We start from the raw sequence: 22,698 nt of genomic DNA, 5'->3' as shown, positions 1-22,698 counted from the left end.
AGAGAAATATAAAAAGAATAAATGTGGGTGGGGAGATGAAATTGAAGGAGAGGAGAGGAGAGGAGAAAAACTGTGGTGGGATATAAAATAATTAACTAATTAAACAAACAACAAATTCACAACTATTTCTTATTGCTTCTAGTGCCTTTATTACCAAAATTTCAGCACATTTAATTTGAAACAATTGTGAGTAGGGTTGTTTTACTTATTTCTCTCTCACACATGCTTGGTATTGGCATATCAAAATTCTGACATGTATGGATCTGTCTTTAAATCATGATTCCTTGGTTAATAATAAAGAAATACAAATGCTGAAGAAAAGTCAAGTTGAAATGAAGATAGAAATAAAAAACTCTATAACTCTAGTGGAAAATCTTGCTGATAAAGTAGATTGATGAGAGAATGTCAGGACTAGAAGACAAGGTAGAGAAAATCTTTCATTCAGTAATTGTCAACAATAAATTAAAATATATATTAGTATAGAGCATGAAAGAACTTTGTGAGACCTTAAAATACACAATCTTTGCATTTTAGACAAAAAGAGGAGAATAATACCCTTTCAAAAGCATAGAAAATATAAAGTCCCCCAAACCATAGAAAGAGATGTTCATCTAGGTACAAGAGGTCAACAGAAAAAAATAGGCAGAACCAGAAAAGAAATCTCACATGATATACTATAGTTAAAATAGTTGAAATACAAAATAAAAGGCTTTAAAAACTGTGACAGACACAGGCACAGTATGTCATTTGTGTTACAAATACATACCCATCAGAAAAACAACTAATCTTATATTCACTAGAAACACTTAAAACAGAAGAGTCTGGAAGGATGATTTCCAAATTCTGAAAGATCACAAATGCCAACCCTGAGTTTTATGCATAGTAAAACTATGCCCTATATTAGAAGGAGGAAGAAAAACCTTGTATGATAAGATAGGAATTTGTAACCCCTAAGCAACTCTCTAGTGGATTGTAGAAGTAATGCTCCAGTCTGAAGAGAATGGTTAACACACATACAACTGGCTTCCAGGGATAAATAAGCATTATCAGGAAAGTTAATCAAAATAGATCTGAGGAAACAATAGAAAAATCAACAAAACAAATGACAGAAACATATTCACATCCTTCACTAATGTCTGAATATTAAGTCTTAATTGTCCAATCAAAAAATAAAACAAAACAAAAAACAAAAATACAGACTAGCAGATTGGCTGAGAAACCAGAATTTATCCCCTTCCCAACACCAAGTAAACCATGTCTTACTATCAAAGATAGATACCATACTAGAGTAAAAGGATGGAAAATGGAACTAAAAATCAGGCAGGCAAGATATACTTCAAACCAATACAACTCAGAAGAAATAAGGAAGGAATCTTGATATTCCTTAAAAGAAGAGTCCATGATAAGGCTACTGGGGTTGGTGTGACACATATTCAGCAAGCACAAGTGTACACAATTTTATAAAATAAATATTTGTACACCACAGATTGATCTGTACATAAGAATAGATGACTTCAATACCTACACTCAACAATAGATAAGTTATCTAGGCAAAAATTAAACATAGACATTAAACTATATCATTAGAAAATGGGACTTCCGGCGGCGGCAGCAGCAGCAGCGGCAGTGCAGCACTGGCTGGTCCAGCTGAAGGGCCATCAGCAGTGGAACCAAGGCGACACAGGGTCCAGTTAGGCCCTGCGCCCACGACCACTGACCTTCGCTGACCAGCCGGGCAGCAAGCAGCTGCAGTTGTGCGGCACCTTTCCTGAACGGAAGCCACTTCAGAACTCCCACCAGTCAGGAGAGGTGCATCCATCTTGGTTCCGGACTCCAGGGATCGGACAGACTGAGATCAGCCTGGGCGGCAGCACCACATCTCCAAGTCCTGAAAGAGGCTAGCTGGGCTTCCGGGCGGCCAGCTGGGAGAAGTCAGTGTGCTCCAGTGAATCCAGCGGGCCCCACCGGGAGCCTTCGGGTGCCTGCTTTGGGATCTGAACAGCCTGGGCAGCAGCACCCTGTCTACAAGCAGTGCAAGAGGTAAGCTGTGCACCAGAGGCCAACTGGGAAGGGGCAGCTTGCACTGGTGAGTCCAGCATTGACAACACAAACTAACACCAGTTAGAACTAGATGGCAAAAGGCAAACACAGGAACGCCGCTAACAGAAATCAAGGCAATATGGCAACATCTGAACCCAATTCTCCTCTACCAACATGTCCTGGATACCCCATCACACCAGTAAAACAAGATTTGGATTTAAAATCACTGGTCATGATGCTGGTACAGGAACACATGAAGGACATACTTAAAGAAATTCAGGAGAAAATGGATCAAGAGTTAGAAGCCCTTGCAAGGGAAACACAAAAATCATTGAAAGAAATCCAGGAGAATACAAAAGCCAACAAGGAGGAAATGCAAAAAACACTTAAAGAAATACAGGAGAACTTTGGTCAACAGGCTAAGGTCATGAAAGAGGAAACACAAAAATCTCTTAAAGAAATACAGGAGAACTTTGGTCAACAGGCTGAGGTCATGAAAGAGGAAACACAAAAATCTCTTAAAGAATTACAGGAAAGCACAAACAAGCAAGTGAAGGAGCTAAGCAAAACCATCCAGGATCTAAAATCAGAAGTAGAAACAACTAAGAAAACTCAAAGGGAGACAACTTTGGAGATAGAAAGCCTTGGGAAGAAATCAGGGGACAGAGATGCAAATATCAACAACAGAATACAAGAGATAGAAGAAAGAATCTCAGATGCTGAAGATTCCATAGAAACCATGGACTCAACAGTTAAAGAAAATGCAAAATGCAAAAAGCTTGTAACCCAAAATATCCAGGAAATCCAGGACACAATGAGAAGACCAAAACTACAGATTATAGGCATAGATGAGAGTGAAGATTTACAACTTAAAGGGTCAGCAAATATCTTCAATAAAATTATGGAAGAAAACTTCCCTAACCTAAAGAGAGAGATGCCCATGAATATACAAGAAGCCTACAGAACTCCAAACAGACTGGACCAGAACAGAAATACTTCCCTTCACATAATAATCAAAACACCAAATGTTCTAAACAAAGAAAGAATACTAAAGGCAGTAAGAGAAAAAGGCCAAGTAACATATAAAGGAAGACCTATCAGAATCACAGCAGACTTTTCACCTGAGACTATGAAGGCTAGAAGGTCCTGGGCAGATCTCATGCAGACTCTAAGAGAACACAAATGCCAACCAAAACTACTATATCCAGCAAAACTCTCAATCACCATAGATGGAGAAACTAAGATATTTCATGACAAAACCAAGTTTACCCAATATCTATCCACAAACCCAGCCCTAAAAAGGATAATAGGAGGAAAACACCAATACAAGGAGGGAAACTTCACCCTGGAAAAAGCAAGATAGTAATCTTTCATCAAACCCAAAAGAAGTTAAGCATTCAAATTTAAAAAATAACGTCAAAAATGATAGGAAGTAACAATCACTATTCCTTAATATCTCTTAACATCAATGGACTTAACGCCCCAATAAAAAGACACAGACTAACTGAATGGATACGTAAACAGGACCCTACATTTTGCTGCTTACAGGAAACACACCTCAGGGTCAAAGACAAACACTACCTTAGAGTAAAAGGCTGGAAGACAATTTTACAAGCAAATGGTCTCAGGAAACAAGCTGGAGTAGCCATTTTAATATCAGATAAAATTGACTTTCAACCCAAAGTCATCAAAAGAGACCCTGAGGGACACTTCTTGCTGGTCAAAGGAAAAATACAAAAAGAAGAACTGTCAATCCTGACCATCTATGCCCCAAATGCAAGGGCACCCTCTTTCGTAAAAGAAACTTTATTAAAACTAAAAGCACACATTGCACCTAACACAATAATTGTGGGTGACTTCAACACTGCACTTTCCTCAATGGACCGATCAGGAAAACAGAAACTAAACAGGGACACAATGAAACTAATTGAAGTTTTGGACCAATTAGATTTAACAGATATATATAGAACATTCTATCCTAAAACAAAAGAATATACCTTTTTCTCAGCACCTCATGGTACCTTCTCCAAAATCGACCATATAATAGGTCACAAGACAGACCTCAACAAATATAAGAAAATAGAACTAATCCCATGCCTCCTATCTGATCACTATGGAGTAAAAGTGGTCTTCAATAGCAACAGAAACAACAGAAAACCCACATACATGTGGAAACTGAACAATACTCTACTCAATGATACCTTGGTCAAGGAAGAAATAAAGAAAGAAATTAAAGACTTTTTAGAACACAATGAAAATGAAAACAAAACATACCCAAATCTATGGGACACAATGAAAGCAGTGCTAAGAGGAAAACTCATAGCCCTCAGTGCCTCCAAAAAGAAAATGGAGAGAGCATACATTACCAGCTTAATGACACACCTGAAAGCCCTAGAACAAAAAGAAGCTATTTCGCCCAGGAGGAGTAGAAGTCAGGAAATCAGCAAACTCAGGGCTGAAATCAATCAAGTAGAAACAAAGAGAACCATACAAAAAATCAACAAAACCAGGAGCTGATTCTTTGAGAAAATCAAGATAGATAAACCCTTAGCCAGACTGACCAAAGGGCACAGAGAAAGTATCCAAATTAACAAACTTAGAAATGAAAAGGGAGATATAACAACGGAAACTGAGGAAATCCAAAAAATCATCAGATCCTACTACAAGAGCCTGTACTCAACACAAATGGAGAATCTGGAGGAAATGGACAATTTCCTTGACAGATACCAAATACCAAAATTAAATCAGGACCAACTAGACCATCTAAACAGTCCCATAATGCCTAAAGAAATAGAAGGAGTCATAGAAAGTCTTCCAACCAAAAAAAGCACAGGACCAGATGGCTTCAGTGCAGAATTCTACCAGACCTTCAAAGAAGAGTTAACACCAATACTCTTCAAACTATTCCACAAAATAGAAACAGAAGGAAAACTACCCAATTCCTTCTACGAAGCCACAATTACGCTGATACCAAAGCCACAAAAAGATCCAACAAAGAAAGAGAACTTCAGACCAATTTCCCTTATGAACATCGATGCAAAAATACTCAATAAAATTCTTGCCAACCGAATCCAAGAACACATCAAAACGATCATCCACCATGATCAAGTAGGCTTTATCCCGGGAATGCAGGGTTGGTTCAATATACAGAAATTCATCAATACAATCCACTACATAAACAAACTCAAAGAACAAAACCACATGGTCATTTCATTGGATGCTGAAAAAGCATTTGACAAAATTCAGCATCCTTTCATGCTTAAAGTCTTGGAGAGAACAGGAATTCAAGGCCCATACCTAAACATAGTAAAAGCAATATACAGCAAACAGGTAGCCAGCATCAAACTAAATGGAGAGAAACTTGAAGCAATCCCACTGAAATCAGGGACCAGACAAGGCTGCCCCCTTTCTCCTTATCTTTTCAATATTGTACTTGAGGTACTAGCTCGGGCAATTCGACAACATAAGGAGGTCAAAGGGATACAAATTGGAAAGGAAGAAGTCAAAATATCTTTATTTGCAGACGACATGATCGTCTACCTAAGTGACCCAAAGAACTCCACTAGAGAGCTCCTACAGCTGATAAACAACTTCAACAAAGTGGCAGGTTATAAAATCAACACAAGCAAATCAGTGGCCTTCCTATACTCAAAGGATAAGCAGGCTGAGAAAGAAATTAGGGAAATGACCCCCTTCACAATAGCCACAAACAGTATAAAGTATCTTGGGGTGACTCTTACCAAACATGTGAAAGATCTGTATGACAAGAACTTCAAGACTCTGAAGAAGGAAATGGAAGAAGACCTCAAAAAATGGGAAAACCTCCCATGCTCATGGATCGGTAGAATCAATATAGTTAAAATGGCCATTTTGCCTAAAGCAATATACAGATTCAATGCAATACCCATCAAAATCCCAACTCAATTCTTCACAGAGTTAGAAAGAGCAATTATCAAATTCATCTGGAACAACAAAAAACCCAGGATAGCTAAAACTATTCTCAGCAACAAAAGAAAATCTGGGGGAATCAGTATCCCTGACCTTAAGCAATACTACAGAGCAATAGTGTTAAAAACTGCATGGTATTGGTACAGTGACAGGCAGGAGGATCAATGGAACAGGATTGAAGATCCAGAAATGAACCCACACACCTATGGCCACTTGATCCTCGACAAAGAGGCTGAAAACATCCAATGGAATAAAGATAGCCTTTTCAACAAATGGTGCTGGTTCAACTGGAGGTCAGCATGCAGAAGAATGCGAATTGATCCATCCTTGTCTCCTTGTACTAAGCTCAAATCCAAATGGATCAAGGACCTCCACATAAAGCCAGACATTCTGAAGCTAATAGAAAAGTAACTGGGGAAGACCCTTGAGGACATCGGTACAGGGAGAAAGTTTCTGAACAGAACACCAATAGCGTATGCTCTAAGAGCAAGAATTGACAAATGGGACCTCATAAAATTACAAAGTTTCTGTAAGGCAAAGGACACCATCAAGAGGACAAATCGGCAACCAACAAATTGGGAAAAGATCTTCACCAATTCTACATCAGATAGAGGGCTAATATCCAATATATATAAAGAACTCAAGAAGTTAGACTCCAGAAAATCAAACAACCCTATTAAAAAATGGGGTACAGAGTTAAACAAAGAATTCTCACCTGAAGAACTTCGGATGGCGGAGAAGCATCTTAAAAAATGCTCAGCTTCATTAGTCATTAGGGAAATGCAAATCAAAACAACCCTAAGATTTCATCTTACACCAGTCAGAATGGCTAAGATTAAAAATTCAGGAGACAGCAGGTGTTGGAGAGGGTGTGGAGAAAGAGGAACACTCCTCCACTGCTGGTGGGGTTGCAAATGGGTACAACCACTCTGGAAAGCAGTCTGTCGGTTCCTCCGAAAACTGGGCACCTCACTTCCAGAAGATCCTGCTATACCACTCCTGGGCATATACCCAGAAGACTCCCCACCATGTAATAAGGATACATGTTCTACTATGTTCATAGCAGCCCTATTTATAATTGCCAGATATTGGAAAGAACCCAGGTATCCCTCAACAGAAGAGTGGATGCAAAAAATGTGGTATATCTACACAATGGAGTACTATTCAGCCATTAGAAACAATGAATTCATGAAATTCTTAGGCAAATGGATGGAGCTAGAGAATATCATACTAAGTGAGGTAACCCAGACTAAAAAGGTGAATCATGGTATGCACTCACTAATAAGTGGATATTAACCTAGAAAACTGGAATACCCAGAACATAATCCACACATCAAATGAGGTACAAGAAGAAAGGAGGAGTGAAAGACTCAGTGAAACAGTATTCGGCAAAACCAGAACGGGGAAGTGGGAAGGGGTGGGTGGGAGGACAGGGGAAGAGAAGTGGGCTTACAGGACTTACGGGGAGTTGTGGGGGCTAGAAAAGGGAAATCATTTGAAATGTAAATAAATTATATCGAATAAAAAAAAATTAATGGAGAAAAAAAAAAGAAAATGGGCCTAGAAGAAATCTACAGAAAATCTCACCAAATGCTAACAAATATACTATCTTTTCAGCAGCTCAATGAATGTTCTCCAAAAATTATCACATATTAGAAAATAAAGCAAGCCTCAATAAATACAGGAATATTGACGTTGTATCCTGTTTCATTCTTCATTCTGAGAATCTCTTGTTTCCTTGTTGTTTAAAAATTCCTTCTCAATCATTCTCTGATTGGTCAATAAAGCTAGTTTATCAGCCAATGACTAAACAGGAGCAAGAATAGGACTAGACTTCCTTTTAGCCAGAAGGAAGAGAAGAGGAGGAAGAGAAGGAGGAAGAGGAGGAGGAGGAAGAGAGGTAGTGGGGATTAACCACAGAGACACCATGGGAAAACAACTGGAGCCCAGAAAGCCAGATCAATACTAAAAAGCAAGTATCAGAGGGATTTGGCCTGGGAGGTAGCCAGAGTAGCTTAGAGGTTTAAAATAAAATAATACTTGTCAGTTGTTGTGACTTTAAAGATTTTTAAATAAATATAATAGTTTATTCTCAATTAATTAGGAGCTAGCAGGATTAAGAAGAAAACTCATACACACTTATAAAAAGCCACTAACAACAATGTAATAAAGTTAGATAACAAGAGCAATAGAAACTGCAGACAATGCACAAACTCAAGGGTAATAAATGGCAAAACTTTGAATAATGGATGGGCCACTGAAGAAATTAGGAGGAAATTAAAGTGTTTCTGGAATTGGGGCTGGAGAGATGACTCAGTAGTTAAGAGTTGACTTGGATTTGGTTCCTTGCACCTATGTTGTGGCTCACAATTACCCAGTTCCAGGGGATCTGACACCCTTTCTGACCTCTGTGAACAACAGGCACACAAGTGGTGAATAATATACACACATCAAAACAAAATAAAATATATAAATGTTTCAAATTTTCCAGAAGTGAATAAAAAAGAAAATATGTCAAAATTCTTTGAGACACAATAAAGACAGTATTAAAGAAACCTTATACCACTAAGTGTCCACATTAAAATATTTGAAAGAAATCGATGACTAAATTAATCAAAATCATTTAGTCCTTATAAAAGCAAGAACAAACAAGAATCTAAAACAATACATTGAGAGAAAAATTTGTAAAAAAAAAAAAATAGGGAGAATTAATCAAAGAAAAAATGATTAATTGGAAAGAAAAGTAAGGTTGACAAATTCCTAGCCAAACTAAGCAAATAAAGGAGAAAGGAGACTCAAAGGAATTTAGAGATAAGAAGTTATACATTGTGACAGATAACAATGAAATTGAAAAAAATCATGAGGACATATTTCCATACCTTTACACTACTAAATTGAATAACATAAAAGAAATGGATACATTTCTAGATGTATATGACATACTCAAATTAAACTAAGAAGTAAATAAACAAATTTATAATCAGTAGCAAATTGAAGCAATAGCAATAACAACAAACTTCTGAAGCAATAGAAAGTCTGAGATCATTGTAGAATTTTACCAGAACTTCAAGGAATAGATGATACTAAATACTACTCAAATTAGTTCAATAAAATAAGAAAGAATCTTTCTGGAGCCTTTTGAGAAGACCACATTACCTTGATAACAAGCCCAGATAAAGACACCACAAAAGGGAAAGTTAGAGTTTGATAGTCTTGGTGAATATAGATGCAAGAATTGCCAATTAAATACTTGCAAAAATTTAAGATCATAGCAAAAAATATCATTCACAATAATCAAGTTGGCCTTGATGCAGGAATGAATTAACACAAAAAAATTTTAAAAAAATGAAATAAGTCAGCTAAATGGACTCAAAGATAGAATGACATGATCATTTCATTATATGCAGGAAAGGCTTCTGACAAACCCAACATCTCTTCATTACAAAGGCCAGAAAGAGACTAAGAATGGAAGGCCCATCAGCATAATAAAGTCTGTGATGAGCCCATAGCCAACATCCTGGAGATGAATTATTACTACTGAGATCATAAACAATGTAAGAAAGCTTACTCTCTCCACTCCTATTCAATATAGTACTTGAAGTCTTATCTAGAATAATAATGAAAGTGTGTGTGTGTGTGTGTGTGTGTGTGTGTGTGTGTGTGTGTAAAAGGAGGTCAAAATATGTTTAGTTATATGTAATATAATGTTACACATAAACTCTAAAGCCTCCACCAAAGACTCATAGAGATGATAAACACTTTCATTAAAGTGCTAGGCATGCAAGAATTCCTAATTCCCAATGACAAATACTGAAAATTAAATCATATGCAAATTACTTAATAACATAGGAAATAATCACATATGGCAAGAGTAAAAGGCAGATAGAGAAGAGAAAAATAAAACAACCACAAAAAAAAAAAAAACAGAAATAAATTCAACCAAGGAAACAAACAAACAAAAATACTATACAGTGAAAACTTTTAGACTTTGAAGAAAAAGATTTAGGAAAAAAACTAGAGGATAGTACAACCCACCCTGCTTATGGGTTTTGAAAGTTAATCTAGCCTAAATGGTCATGCTACCAAAAGAATCTTTAGACACAAAAGACCATTGATACAGAAATAGAGTTTTCTTTTGGTATGTTTGTCTGGAGCATCAGGTCAAAGACTTGGTAGCCCCATGGTATGGATCTTGGTAAAGATGGCAAACCATGGTAGAAGTCAAGAAGCCATAGAAGACTGAACTAGTTCAGACTTTTTCAAAGCCACCGAAGCTATGGCCTTTTCACAATAGCTCATCTCTGTACATCCACAACGCCTCTTTTCTAGGGACCAAAACTTTCCATGTGGAATGTCAGTGACAACTCAACCAAGCCATATCAATTTTAAAATATGCTTTAAGATACTTGAAAAAAAATCATATGTCTGTAAAATAAAAAGTTGTGAGGAAAATTTCCCATCTATGGAAATAATAGAATGTTTCCTTGAGGCAAAAACTATTGTGCAGCACATAGGAAATCTGGCTCATCGAGCGTGGGGATTACCAAGTCATGTGTGTACCACTTCTCTCTCCTGACACTCACAACCTCAAGACAGCTGATGCTAATGTGACTTCCACAGACAACTAAGGAGTCTTTGGAAAACTTGTGGGAAGTTTAGGAAAGACATCCTGTATCAAGCTCACATTCCAGAGAAGCACTGAGTTCTAATGTCTAACGGAAATTGCTTCTTCTAACACTCAAATCTGTTCCTCCTCTAAAATTTCCAAATAAAAAGGCTGATCTATAAAACACCCCAGTGGATAGTGTCTTGGTAAAGTGGTCAGAGTCCACACAGTGAGTGTCTAAGAGCTGGTAAAGGAGAAAGAACAGAAAGGACCTAATTTAAAAAAAAAAAATGTGTTGCTGACTTGTAAATATGCACATTATGTGCCCAGCTGTGTGCTGTGTGTGGAAAGAATTTAGAGGTTCTCAGGCTCCTGTCTATGGACAAATGTGTACTCATGCAAACAACAAAACACAACACAACAAAAACAACCAGAATTCAGAATGTGGTCCTGAGGCACATAGTGCCAAAGGAAAATTGGGACCAAGTTAGACTTCAAGAAAAGTAAGGCGCTTAGGAACCAAAAATAACACAAACTTTTTTCAGGCCACTCTGACATTTCTCTTGATGTTCAGCATATACCTCATCATTTCCTCTTTTGTGGTTTGGAGCGAGAAGTGGTGTGGCATCCAATAAACTCCTGTCCTTGTGCAAGAGAGGAAATTCTGACTTGATTGCACATCTATAGAACACGTTGACATCCTGTGCTATCGGGGTCTGTTAGACTTGAACTTTTAAAAAGAGGGTAAAGGATTCAGATTTTGAGACTCAATTTCCAGGGGCTCTTTCTAAACTGAGAGGAGAAGGAAAGGTAAGAAAGGCAGGAAAAAGGAAGAATGAGTTCAACCAAATCGCCTACATCTCACCACACAGGTACATCCTGAATATCTCCTTTGCTTGCTTTGCTCTCTTATTAGAAGTTTGCTAAGGGCTGGGGTGATAGAAAGGCACTTAGTGAGGGGGAAACAAAACAGATCAGAACTCTAGCTGAGGAGTCTGAGATAAGAGCTCCCCCCCCAGAAGGGATGGGGGTGGGGGGGAAGGGGTGGGGGAATGGGGAGGGGAGGACCTGACTGTTCAGTGTTTCTACCTTCTGTGATACTCTGAATGTCTTTGAGCAAATCCTTTGCTTCTGTGAAATTAACTCTTTTTTCTGTTTTTATTTTTTTAGTTATTTTTTCCTTTTTTTTATTATTTTCTATATTCTTTGTTTACATCCCAAATGATTTTCCCTTTCCCAGTTCCCCCCTCCCCATAAGTTCCTTAAGCCCTCTTCCCTCCACCCATTCCCCAATCAACCCCCTCCCACTTCTCTGTCCTGGTAATCCCCTACAATGCTGCATCAAGCCTTTCTGGGACCAGGGTCCTCTCCTTCCTTCTTCTTGGTAATGATTTGATATGTGAGTTGTGTTTTGGGTAGTCAGAGCTTCTGGGCTAATATCCACTTGTCAGTGATCGCATTCCATGTGAGTTCTTTTATAAATGAGTTACCTCACTTAGGATGATATTTTCCAGTTCCAACCATTTGCCTAAGAATTTCATGAATTCATTGTTTTGAATTGCTGAGTAGTATTCTATTGTGTAAATATACCACATTTTCTGTATTCATTCCTCCATTGAGGGACATCTGGGTTCTTTCCAGCTTCTGGCTATTATAAATAAGGCTGCTATGAACATAGTGGAACATGTGTCCTTATTGCATGCCGGGGAATCCTCTGGGTATATGCCCCCAATAAAAAGACATAGACTAACACAGTGAAATTTACTCTAATCGTCTGTAAAACGTATATCAGGGACAAGGAAGTATCTACTGCATGGCTGCCGATGTTTTGTCTAATTTATAAAAAAGGCTTAAAAATAAGATGCTGAGAAGAGACTGGCAGAAGAGAGACCAGAAAGGCAAAGGGAGAAAATGAGGTGAGATGAGAAGAGAAGAAAGGAGGAGGCACAGAGGGAAGGCCTTAGAGTGCAGAAGCGTTTTAAATGGGGGAAACAGAAATGAAAAGCTCAGTGCTTCTTAAGGTGTAGTATCCAGGCTAGCAGCCTGCAGAAGCAGATGCTTCTACACAAGTCTCCCGCAGTGTTAGCTCTGGGGGTGAGGGCCAGCAGTCTCCAGAGGGCATGGAGAGATACATGGGCCTCAGGACTAGTAGAGATAAGCAATGAATATAGGAAGGAGTAAAGACAGAGTCAACTCAAATCTCTTTTGCATATTGCTTTAGGAAGATCCACTGTGCATTTTATCTTTCTTCCTACAGAGAGAGTATGCTTCAAAAACTCCCAAGTGCTCTCATGGACTATGGCTGGGGCCTCCATTCTGTTTCTCAGTGTCTGTTTCATCACCAGATGTGTCCGTGAGTTCTGAAGATCAAATTCACTCTGTTTCTCTATGGCAAATACTAGAAGTACATTCTTGCTTGGTGCATCACTCTTCCTATAAAGAGGATTTTTATTTTTGTTTTTACAAAGTTTTGTATATACTATATTTTATTATTCTTGACAGATTTGTTGTTTAATAGCTTCATGCATGTATGTTTCAGATTATTCATTTTCTCTCACACCCTTTTTTACACACCTCCCTTCACCATTAATCCCACCTGGTCCCTTTCACAGTTTCATGACTTTTAGTTTGTTTTTATGACCCATTTAGTTTAACATATGCCATCTGTGTGATCACTGGAGGAGAGCACCCACTGGAGGGCACATCCACTGGAGGGGGCATTCACTGGAGGAGGGCATCCACTGGAGGAGGTTATCCACTGGAGGGGGCATTCACTGGAGGAGGGCATCCACTGGAGAGGGAATCCACTGGAGGGGGCATCCACTGGAGGAGGTTATCCACTGGAGGGGGCATCCACTGGAGGGCGCATCCACTGGAGGAGGGGATCCACTGGACGAGGGCATCCACAGGAGGAGGTTATCCACTGGAGGGGGCATTCACTGGAGGAGGGCATCCACTGGAGAGGGAATACACTGGAGGGGGCATCCACTGGAGGAGGTTATCCACTGGAGGGGGCATCCACTGGAGGAGGGAATCCACTGGAGGAGGGCATCCACTGGAGGAGGTTATCCTCTGGAGGGGGCATCCACTGGAGGAGGGAATCCACTGGAGGAGGGCATCCACTGGAGGAGGTTATCCTCTGGAGGGGGCATCCACTGGAGGAGGGAATCCACTGGAGGAGGGCATCCACTGGACGAGGGCATCCACTGGAGGAGGTTATCCACTGGAGGGGGCATCCACTGGAGGAGGGCATCCACTGGAGGGGGCATCCACTGGAGGGGGCATCCACTGGAGGAGGTTATCCACTGGAGGAGGTTATCCACTGGAGGGGGCATCCACTGGAGGAGGGCATCCACTGGAGGGGGCATCCACTGGAGGAGGTTATCCACTGGAGGAGGTTATCCACTGGGGGGGGGCATCCATTGGAGGAGGGAGTCCACTGGAGGGGGCATCCACTGGAGAAGGTTATCCACTGGAGGAGGGCATCCACTGGAGGAGGGAATCCATCAGAAGATGATAGGGTCATTCAGAGTACACAACTGAAGGGAGCAATTTCTGTAATCCCTGAATCTATCAATAGGAAATGCTCTAACAGAGGATGTGCCCTCCTCCAACCATGTCTGGGAGTGAATGGGCCCACTCTTTGGCAAACCCAGTACAGCTACTGTTGTTTTATGATTGTAATAGCTGTGTCCTATCCAGAAGATGATGTTTCACAAATTTTCTCCTCATATTCAGAGTCTTACTTCCTTTCCCTCTTTTGCAGCATACCCAGGACCATAAAGTGGGTAATTTAGAGATGAACACTATCTGTCATTTATTCTTAGCACCTTGTGTGGTTCTGCATCCTCTGCCAGTCACCAAAATGACAGGCTCTGCGGATGGAGGCTGAGTTCTGTTTATCCATCTATGGGCATAAACACAAATATATAAACAGCAACTTGACACCATATTAATTTGTGCTTCCTGGTTCCACCTTTCCTCTCAAGGTGTCCCGATGCTGCTGGTGCACTGTCATGGAGAGGGCAGGGCAAAGTCCTGAAAGTGTAGGGTCCACAGTCTGCCTCTTTCATTGGTGCTGTCAGCCACTGCAGCAAGCTGGGCAGAGTCTGGAACAGGCAAGATCCCAGTCTGGTTGGGATCCAGTCAGCTATGTGTGTGTGTGGAGAAGGCCTTCTCTAAGAATCTTAGTGTTAAGGCTCTGACATCTTTAAAAAAGGAGTTCTCTGAGACAATCTTAGCTTGTTAGTATTTCTTTTGTGGGAGGTGGATTTGAATGCAAACAATTTATTCAGGGTGAACCAATGGTAGTTTTGGGGAAGAACATGAGACTATCGGTGGAGGGGGAAGATCATTGGTTGAAAGCTAAGACTACTGGGAAGCCTCGTTTTTAAGGAAGGCTGATCTAGGTTCTTGGTCTGTGACTGACCACCTGGGTGAGTGTTACCTGGTTACAGGCTCTGAAGTAGGCACTGAAACAGGGAAGGAGCTAGTTCTACTCCTGCCACTCCCAAGTTCTAAGATTTCCAGGGTTTGAATATTCTCTACTGACCAACCAGTTCCATACCAGTTTCTCTTGTGGCATGATTCGCGCGCTCCATGTTTATGCAGCTGAGTGGTTCTCAACCTTCCTAATGCTGTGACCTTTTAAGTTTCTCATGTTGTGATGACCCCTAAGTTTAAAATTACTTAGGTGCTACTTCATAACTATAATTTGGATACCATTATGAATAATAATAAAAATATATATCTGATATGTGGCCACCAAAGGAGTCAAGACCCACAGGTTGAGAGCCACTGATTTAGCTGAGCAGTGATATTCATAGGTTCAGTTAGGGCCTATGATACTTCCTGCTGTGGGTTTGTTGGCCAGATGTATAGCAACATCTTATTTCATTTTTCTCCCTATCCATCCTCAAGCTCTAAAGTATTTCCTAGGCCAGAAGCTTAACTATAACTGAATTTCAGTCATCTCTACAAATTTTTTGAAATGCATATTTTCTACTCCCTTAGTGCTCTGGAATTCTTCCTCTCAGAGCACTATCATTAGTTCAGCCTTCTCTATGAAATGGTAACCTTCAGCTGAGATATCTGGTCAGGATGAAGGGCACAACAATTTTCTTTATGGATGGAAGGTTTAGATGGTTAGACATGGCTCAGAAGGTACTGCAAACATGCATCAGAAATGAATCTTAGTCTTTTTAAGTTAGGAAAGCCATCAAATGTGAATTAGTCTTTCTTTGAGGAAGGGCATCTCAGTATGGAGGGGAGAATATGGAGGAAGCATTGTGACCACTGTTGGCTGTTTGTTAAGAGCACAAAATGGGAGGGCCGAAAAGGACACAAAGCATTAACCGCTTCCCTTTCCTCTTACAGTAACATATCGCAGCTTTCAAATTTATGAGCAGAAGTTACAGCCACATGAAACTATCAAGGAGCTTTCCTGCTACAATGAAGCATCAGGTAAAACGGTCTGCAACACACAGACTCAGTAGCAAAGTTTCTGGGCAGCAGTGTCTGAAGCCTTTCTCCTTATAGGTTCAGTCAAGAATTGTTGTCCTTTGAACTGGAAACATTTTCAATCTAGTTGTTACTTTTTCTCTATGACAACCTTGACCTGGTCATCAAGTTTAAGGAATTGCTCAGACATGGGTGCTCACCTGGTGGTTATCAACACACAGGAAGAACAGGTAATTAGTCAACAGGCTCCTCGGTGCTTACGCCATGATCTTCCCAGATATATTCACCAGAACCTGTGATGTTTGAGCTGCAATTGTTGCCAGTAGTGTGGGATGGAATGTGCCCCTGTCACTGTTTCTCCTCCTAACTTACATTCTGTCTTAGCATTACTACAGCTTTTAAAATGCTGATTTCAATGAGGTGTTTCCATATTAACTAGAATGGGAGGGGAGTAAGAAGCTAACTCTAGAATAATATTTTGTTGATGGATACTTTGTATGAATGAGGGAAAACATCTAATATAGGTTGTCTTCAGGCTGATTACGTTCTCATGATAAATAGATACATCATATGTGGTTGCCATTAACAATAGAGAAACTTTGAATGAATTACTAAGAATATTCTAGAACTTAGAAGGTCTTCATCTGTTGAACTTTGTTACTTGTAGTTTCTCACAATAAAAAATTTAATAGATAATCTTCAGTAATCTTACAGTTTTAAACATGCCTATTAGGTCTAGTCTCAATTCTGTTTCACTTCTTCCAAAAACTAATTACTTTTAACATTTCTTCAAAATGAAAATAGTTGATTTCATCTATTAATAATAATAATAATAAATTTATATTTTCCTTAGGAATTCCTTTTCCACACAAAACCTAAAAGGAAAGAGTTTTATATTGGACTGACAGACCAGGTAGTGGAGGGTCAGTGGCGATGGGTGGATGATACACCTTTCACAGAGTCCCTGAGGTAAGTACTACTCTTAAGGAAAATTGTCTAATTAGATATTCCTAAACTGAGAGCATCCTGAGGGAGAGGCTCAGGTTGACATTCGTTACAATGATGCAAGTTCAGGTCCATCATGGGTGACACTGGAAGCAGGAACAAGGGACTGGGAGGTGCAGGCTCCTAGCTTTCCCATTCCCTAGGATTGTCAAAATAATGAAAGAGAAATATTAGGTGAAAATGATGAGGAACTGAAGAATTGTTGACTTACAATGAAAAATTTTAAAAGGGTAAAATGAAATATTATGCCCTAAATCATCAGGGAAATGCAAATCAAAATAAACCTGAGAATCTACCTCACACCAGTCAGAATGTCTAAGATCAAAAACTCAGGTGACAGCAGATGCTGGAAAGGATTTGGAGAAAGAGGAACACTCCTCCACTGCCGGTGGAATTGCAAGCTGGTAAAAGCCCTCTGGATATCAGTCTGGTGGTTCCTCAGAAAACTGGACATAGTACTACCTGAGGAGCCAGCTATACCACTGCTGGGCATATACCCAGAAGATGCTCCAACATGTAATAAGGACACATGTTCCACTATGTTCATAGCAGCCTTATTTATAAAAGCCAGAAGCTGGAAAGAACCCAGATGTCCCTCAACAGAGGAATAGATACAGAAACTGTGGTATATATAAATAATGGAGTACTATTCAGCTATTAAAAACAATGAATTCATGAAATTCTTAGGCAAGTGGGTGGAACTGGAGTATGTCATCCTGACACACATGGTATGCACTCACTGATAAGGGGATATTAGCCATGAAACTCAAGAAGAAGGAAGACTAAAATAGAAATAATGGGAAAATTGTAACTTTTAAAAGACAGCATGTTCTTTTTTAACTCCTTTTTTTTACTCTTCTTCTTTTTTAAAAAAAAAATTTATTTAAATTTTTTTTTACAGTCCAGATTTTATTCCCCTCCAGGTCTACCCTCTGACTGTTCCAGATCCCATACCTCCTCCCCCAACCCTGTCTCCATCAGGATGTCCCAACCCACCCCATCCCTCAGCCCATCAGACATCCCTACTCCTTGTGGCCTCCAGTCTTTGGAGAACTAGGTGCATCATCTTTGAATGAACCCAGATCCGACATTCCTCTGCTGTATATGTGTTGGAGACCTCATATCAGCTGGTATATGCTGCCTAGTTGGTGGCCCAGTGTTCGAGAGATCTCGGAGGTCCAGTTTAGTTGAGACTGCTTACAGGGTCTCTTACAGGGTCACCCTTCTCCTCAGCTTCTTCCAGCTTTTCCCTAATTCAACCACAGGGTTCAGTCCATTGGTTGGGTGTAAATATCTGCATCTTACTCTTTCAGCTGTTTGTTCGATCTCTCAGAAGGCAGTCATAATATGTCCCTTTTTGTGAGCATACCATAGACTCAGTAATAATGTCAAGCCTGAGGGCCTCCCATTGAACTGGATCCCAATTTGTTCCTGCTGCTGGACCTCCTTTTCCGCAGCCTGTTTTCCATCTTTGTCCCTACAGTTCTTTCAGATGAATAATTCTGGATCAGAGTTTTTGACTGTGGGATGGCAACCCCATCCCTCACTTAATGCCCTGTCTTTCTGCTGGAGGTGGGCTCTGCAAGTTCCCTCTCCCCACTGTAGGGTATTGTATCTAATGTCCCCCACTTTGAGTCTTGAGAGTTTCCCACCTCCCAGGCTTCTGGTACATTCTGGAGGGTCCCTGCCACCCACCTCCTATGTCCCAAGGTTGCCAGTTTCCATTCTTTCTGTTGGCTTTCCGGGCTTCAGTCCTGTTCTCCCTACCCAATACCTGATCATGTTTCCCTCTTCCCCTCCCTGACTCTTTTCCCACCCATGTCCCTCCCTCTCTCCCCTCTCTTATACCACATTTTAGAATTTGCAGTGGTTTTCATTATTTGTCTTCATTGAAATCAAACAGTAGCTGTGAATTCAGAGGCTTGGCTGCCCTGAAACCTGAGAAGATGTGGCTCACTGTACAGGAAGGATGTCCCAAGAAAAAAATCTCTGGCAGAGTACAGTGGGAGTGGCCTGAGGTAGAAGGGCAGAGGCAGCACATCTGCCAGGCCAGCAGTACTCACCATGATGCCTCTTTCTGGGTTTAAATTCATGGATCTGCATAATAGTGTAGAAATCCAGTAATGTTCCATCAGCTGATAACATAGGCAAATGGGTTTTCCTCATTGATAAAATGGATATTACAATTCCCACCTCCCAAAATGATAGTTAAATAACAAATATGCAAGTTGTTTACTATTTTAGGCCTTCTGTTTCTGATATTTAAGATCTCCCATGTTTTTCTTTCACAGCTTCTGGGATGCTGGAGAGCCTAACAATATAATTTTAGTGGAAGACTGTGCCACCATAAGGGACTCTTCAAATTCCAAAAAGAACTGGAATGATGTACCCTGTTTCTACAGTATGCCTTGGATTTGTGAGATGCCAGAAATAAGTCCTTTGAACTAAGTGCAAGAGAACAGAGGGAACATGGTTTACATGCATGAAGAGCAACGAGAGTAAATATAACAACACCCAAAATTCAACATAAGAAAATGTCTGTCAGGCATCAGAAGGGCTGCACATGTATGTGTTACTCTGACTTGTATCCGGTAAAAATACATGGTATTGTCTGATGGTCTCACCATAACCTGCAAGTCCTCTTCTCAGACTGTAAAAAGTAATTCTCTAATAAATGAAGCAAGAGGAAAGGTACTCTCCTTTTCACATCTGTCTTGCCCATGGGAATTGATATGAAGGGACAGGTAGAGAGCATGTACCCAGTCCAGCAAAGAAGACATCTGTAGAAAGAGACTTTTGATGGTCACCACATCATCCTCTTCTACATCCTTGGTTCTTGAGCTTATCCCCTCAAGCCATCGATGCATAGGTCTCTTCTGTGTTCTCCAACAGTGAGGAAGATGCATCTTTGTGTCTTAAAACTTACCGGATACTTGGGAGAAAGGCGTGTCCTACAGCAAGCACATCTCCTTAAGGAAAGGCCAGTCAAACTTCAGCTCCTAATATATTGTGGTCTAGCCCACAGTTCTGGGACCCCCATTTCTCTGTGTTCTCTTCTATTAACTGGATTTCACCTGTACTTGTATCTACTGCTCAAGTAGAACCAGGAATCAAAGTGAAATTATCCTTTAAAAATTCAGTTTCACATTTTTACATCTTAAGACTCTGCACTTATTGCATGATATTCTGTCAATATACACCTTGTTTCTTTCAAACAGAGTCCCAAAGGGATCTTAAGCAGTGTTCACAAATTGTAATAAATATGTATCCTTGAGTTGGGAAGTTAAACTAAATAAATTAATTCGATGTATTAGCATTCTTTACAAGCATTTCTATCACACATTTTAACACTCTGATTTTAAAATTAATAACCTATAAACACAAAGAAATCTTACAGCCGCACATTTGACTTTTCTTCTTTAAACTATTTTGTTTGAAAATTTCATGCATTTATATAATTCACGTTTAATGAACCCATCCTTACTCTCCTCCCTACAAGCTGCTCCTATCCACCTCATTGTTTTTCCTTCACAATTTCATGTGTTTCTATTTGTTTTAAACCTACTATGTCCACTCAGTTCTTCCTGAATGCACTTAGGAATTATGTTTTCTACTGGAACATAAATAGCATCGTGGCAGCCACATCCCACACTCCACCTGCTCCAGTAGGTACCGATTGCCAACTGGCAATCCTCAGCTGGGGATGGAATTTCATGGACACCATGCCATTCATGCTGGAATTTGGGTTGTTTTATGTTGCCTTTATTGTACTGAGTTAGTTCCTTTGTGTCCCTAGAATCTCTAGGAGTTTCATCATAAAAGATTCTGGATTCCATCAAAGGGCACACAAAGAAACCACGAAGACCATGTGGTTTCTGTCCTTGGGTTTATTTATGTGGTTGTTACATTCATTGACTTGTATATATTGTGACATCCATCCATCTCTAGGATGAAACTGATGTGATTATGATAGATAACCTTCTGGATGTTTTTACTTTTCTTTTGTTGTGATGAAACATAAGCCAAAACTAGCTTGGGCCAGGAAAAGTTTAATTTATCTTAATATAAATTACTTATTCAGAAAATTGGACATGGGAGGAACACCCAATTAAAATTTTTAAAATGTAGTGTTTTGTACATTAGGTTACAGAAAAACAACTTTAGGGACAAAAATAGAGTAATAAATTCTCAATGACATATTCCTCAAAAAAAGACACCAGTAGAATTTAAATGAAACATTCATGGCCCAAAATTTTTAAAGAATAGTCACTTTACTACTTTAATAAAAATTATACATATTCATTATGAAAATTTGCTATGGAGCACAAAGAGATGTATAGATGAAAAATGTCTCCAGTTAGAGAAATACTTAGCATGAACATTAAATATCATTACAGAAAACCATATGTGGATTTTTTTAAAGTTTTTTTCTCTCTCTTATTTATTTTTTATTGATATATTTTTTATTTACATTTCAAATGATTTCTCCTTTTCTGGACCCCCACTCCCCAAAAGTCCCATCAGCCCCCTTCCCTCCCCCGTTTTCCCACCCAATCCTTTCCACTTCCCTGTTCATTGGTGCAAGAAGTACTGTTTCACTACATGACAACTCAGAAAGTTATAAAGAAGGAAATGCAGGGTGGTCCTGTTTGCCTTCACCTGCCTTTCTTCACTAAGGGAAACCATAACCCTGAGCCCCTCCCCCTTGTCTCCTCAAGACTCTCAGGTTTCAAGGACTCTACCCCTGTAAGAAGACTGCACAGGCCTTATAAGTTCCCCTACTTTTTTAGCAGTAGGTTGTGCTTTATTTCCAAAATTGCATGTTTTACCACACCCCAGGGTTAGTCACCTCTTTTTCAGACATAGCAAAACATAGATTTCCATTTCTTTATTCCTGAATAAACTTGTGTATTATAAAACTAAATATATTTGTTTATGCCTTTCTCTTCTAATCTATCCTCTTAGATACATGTATTCAGATTGTTCTCAGATAATGTATCAATCCCTTCTCGGAAGTAATTATGTGAAAATTAGTATAACAATGAGAAAAACACCAAACCAAGAATCAAATCATGGCATTGTTCAAATATATTGGTAGGAAAACCATGTAGATATGTTACAGCAAGGTAGGGAAAATCCTGGGACAAGTTTCAAGTGTTATCTGATGACACTTTCAGCTTCAGGGCACAGCTGAAACCCCAAGGATTCATTGATGGCCTTTACATCTAGTAGCAAAAAACAGTTTCCCTCACCTAAAACTTTAAGCATTAGATATAAGTGAAGGGAAAACAAAAAGTCAAAGGGAGTTTGCCTAGGTCCAAGTATGTGAAAGCACACCTTGAACAGCAGCCTATATCTTGAAATTCTACTTAGTTTCTGCTTGGCAGTTTGGAAGTGTCAGGTCTTAAGTTGAAGTCCCTGATCCATTTGGAACTGATTATGGCAGAGTGAGAGGTACATGTCTAGTTTCATTTTACTGCATGGAATTCTAAAGGAAAAAATGTTTAAAATTCAGAAAAGAAATCTTAGAAACAAAACCTGATGGTTGGAATTACGCTAGAGGCACTAGAGCATGTGACTTCCTAAAGGAAGAGAGACTTCCTTCACTTCTCTCACTTTTTCCTGTTTGATAGCTTCAT

The 22,698-nt window shown here is 39.6% G+C and overlaps 1 protein-coding gene across 1 annotated transcript; it reads left to right on the top strand.

Moving 5' to 3' along the window:
* Positions 1-11,301: 11,301 nt before the first annotated feature.
* On the top strand, positions 11,302-20,451 carry Clec4e (C-type lectin domain family 4 member E). The gene is made up of 6 exons (XM_052174802.1): positions 11,302-11,466; positions 12,852-12,947; positions 15,971-16,057; positions 16,133-16,284; positions 16,908-17,023; positions 19,351-20,451. Exons 1-6 carry the CDS (start codon positions 11,430-11,432, stop codon positions 19,505-19,507), a joined length of 645 nt encoding a protein of 214 aa, XP_052030762.1. The 5' UTR covers positions 11,302-11,429; the 3' UTR covers positions 19,508-20,451.
* Positions 20,452-22,698: the final 2,247 nt, after the last annotated feature.

Source organism: Apodemus sylvaticus, chromosome 2 (genome assembly GCF_947179515.1).
Source record: "Apodemus sylvaticus chromosome 2, mApoSyl1.1, whole genome shotgun sequence".
Taxonomy (NCBI): Eukaryota; Metazoa; Chordata; class Mammalia; order Rodentia; family Muridae; genus Apodemus; species Apodemus sylvaticus.
Note: the sequence above shows the minus strand (reverse complement) of the source record. Positions and strands in the feature narration are given on the sequence as shown.

Excerpts from the sequence above, each read along its gene's own strand:
- Clec4e (XM_052174802.1), top strand. The coding sequence starts at position 11,430 with ATGAGTTCAACCAAATCGCCTACATCTCACCACACAG. Across the intron at positions 12,948-15,970 it reads TTTCATCACCAGATGTGTCC|TAACATATCGCAGCTTTCAA; the intron begins GTGAGTTCTGAA and ends TTCCTCTTACAG. Across the intron at positions 16,058-16,132 it reads CTGCTACAATGAAGCATCAG|GTTCAGTCAAGAATTGTTGT; the intron begins GTAAAACGGTCT and ends TTCTCCTTATAG.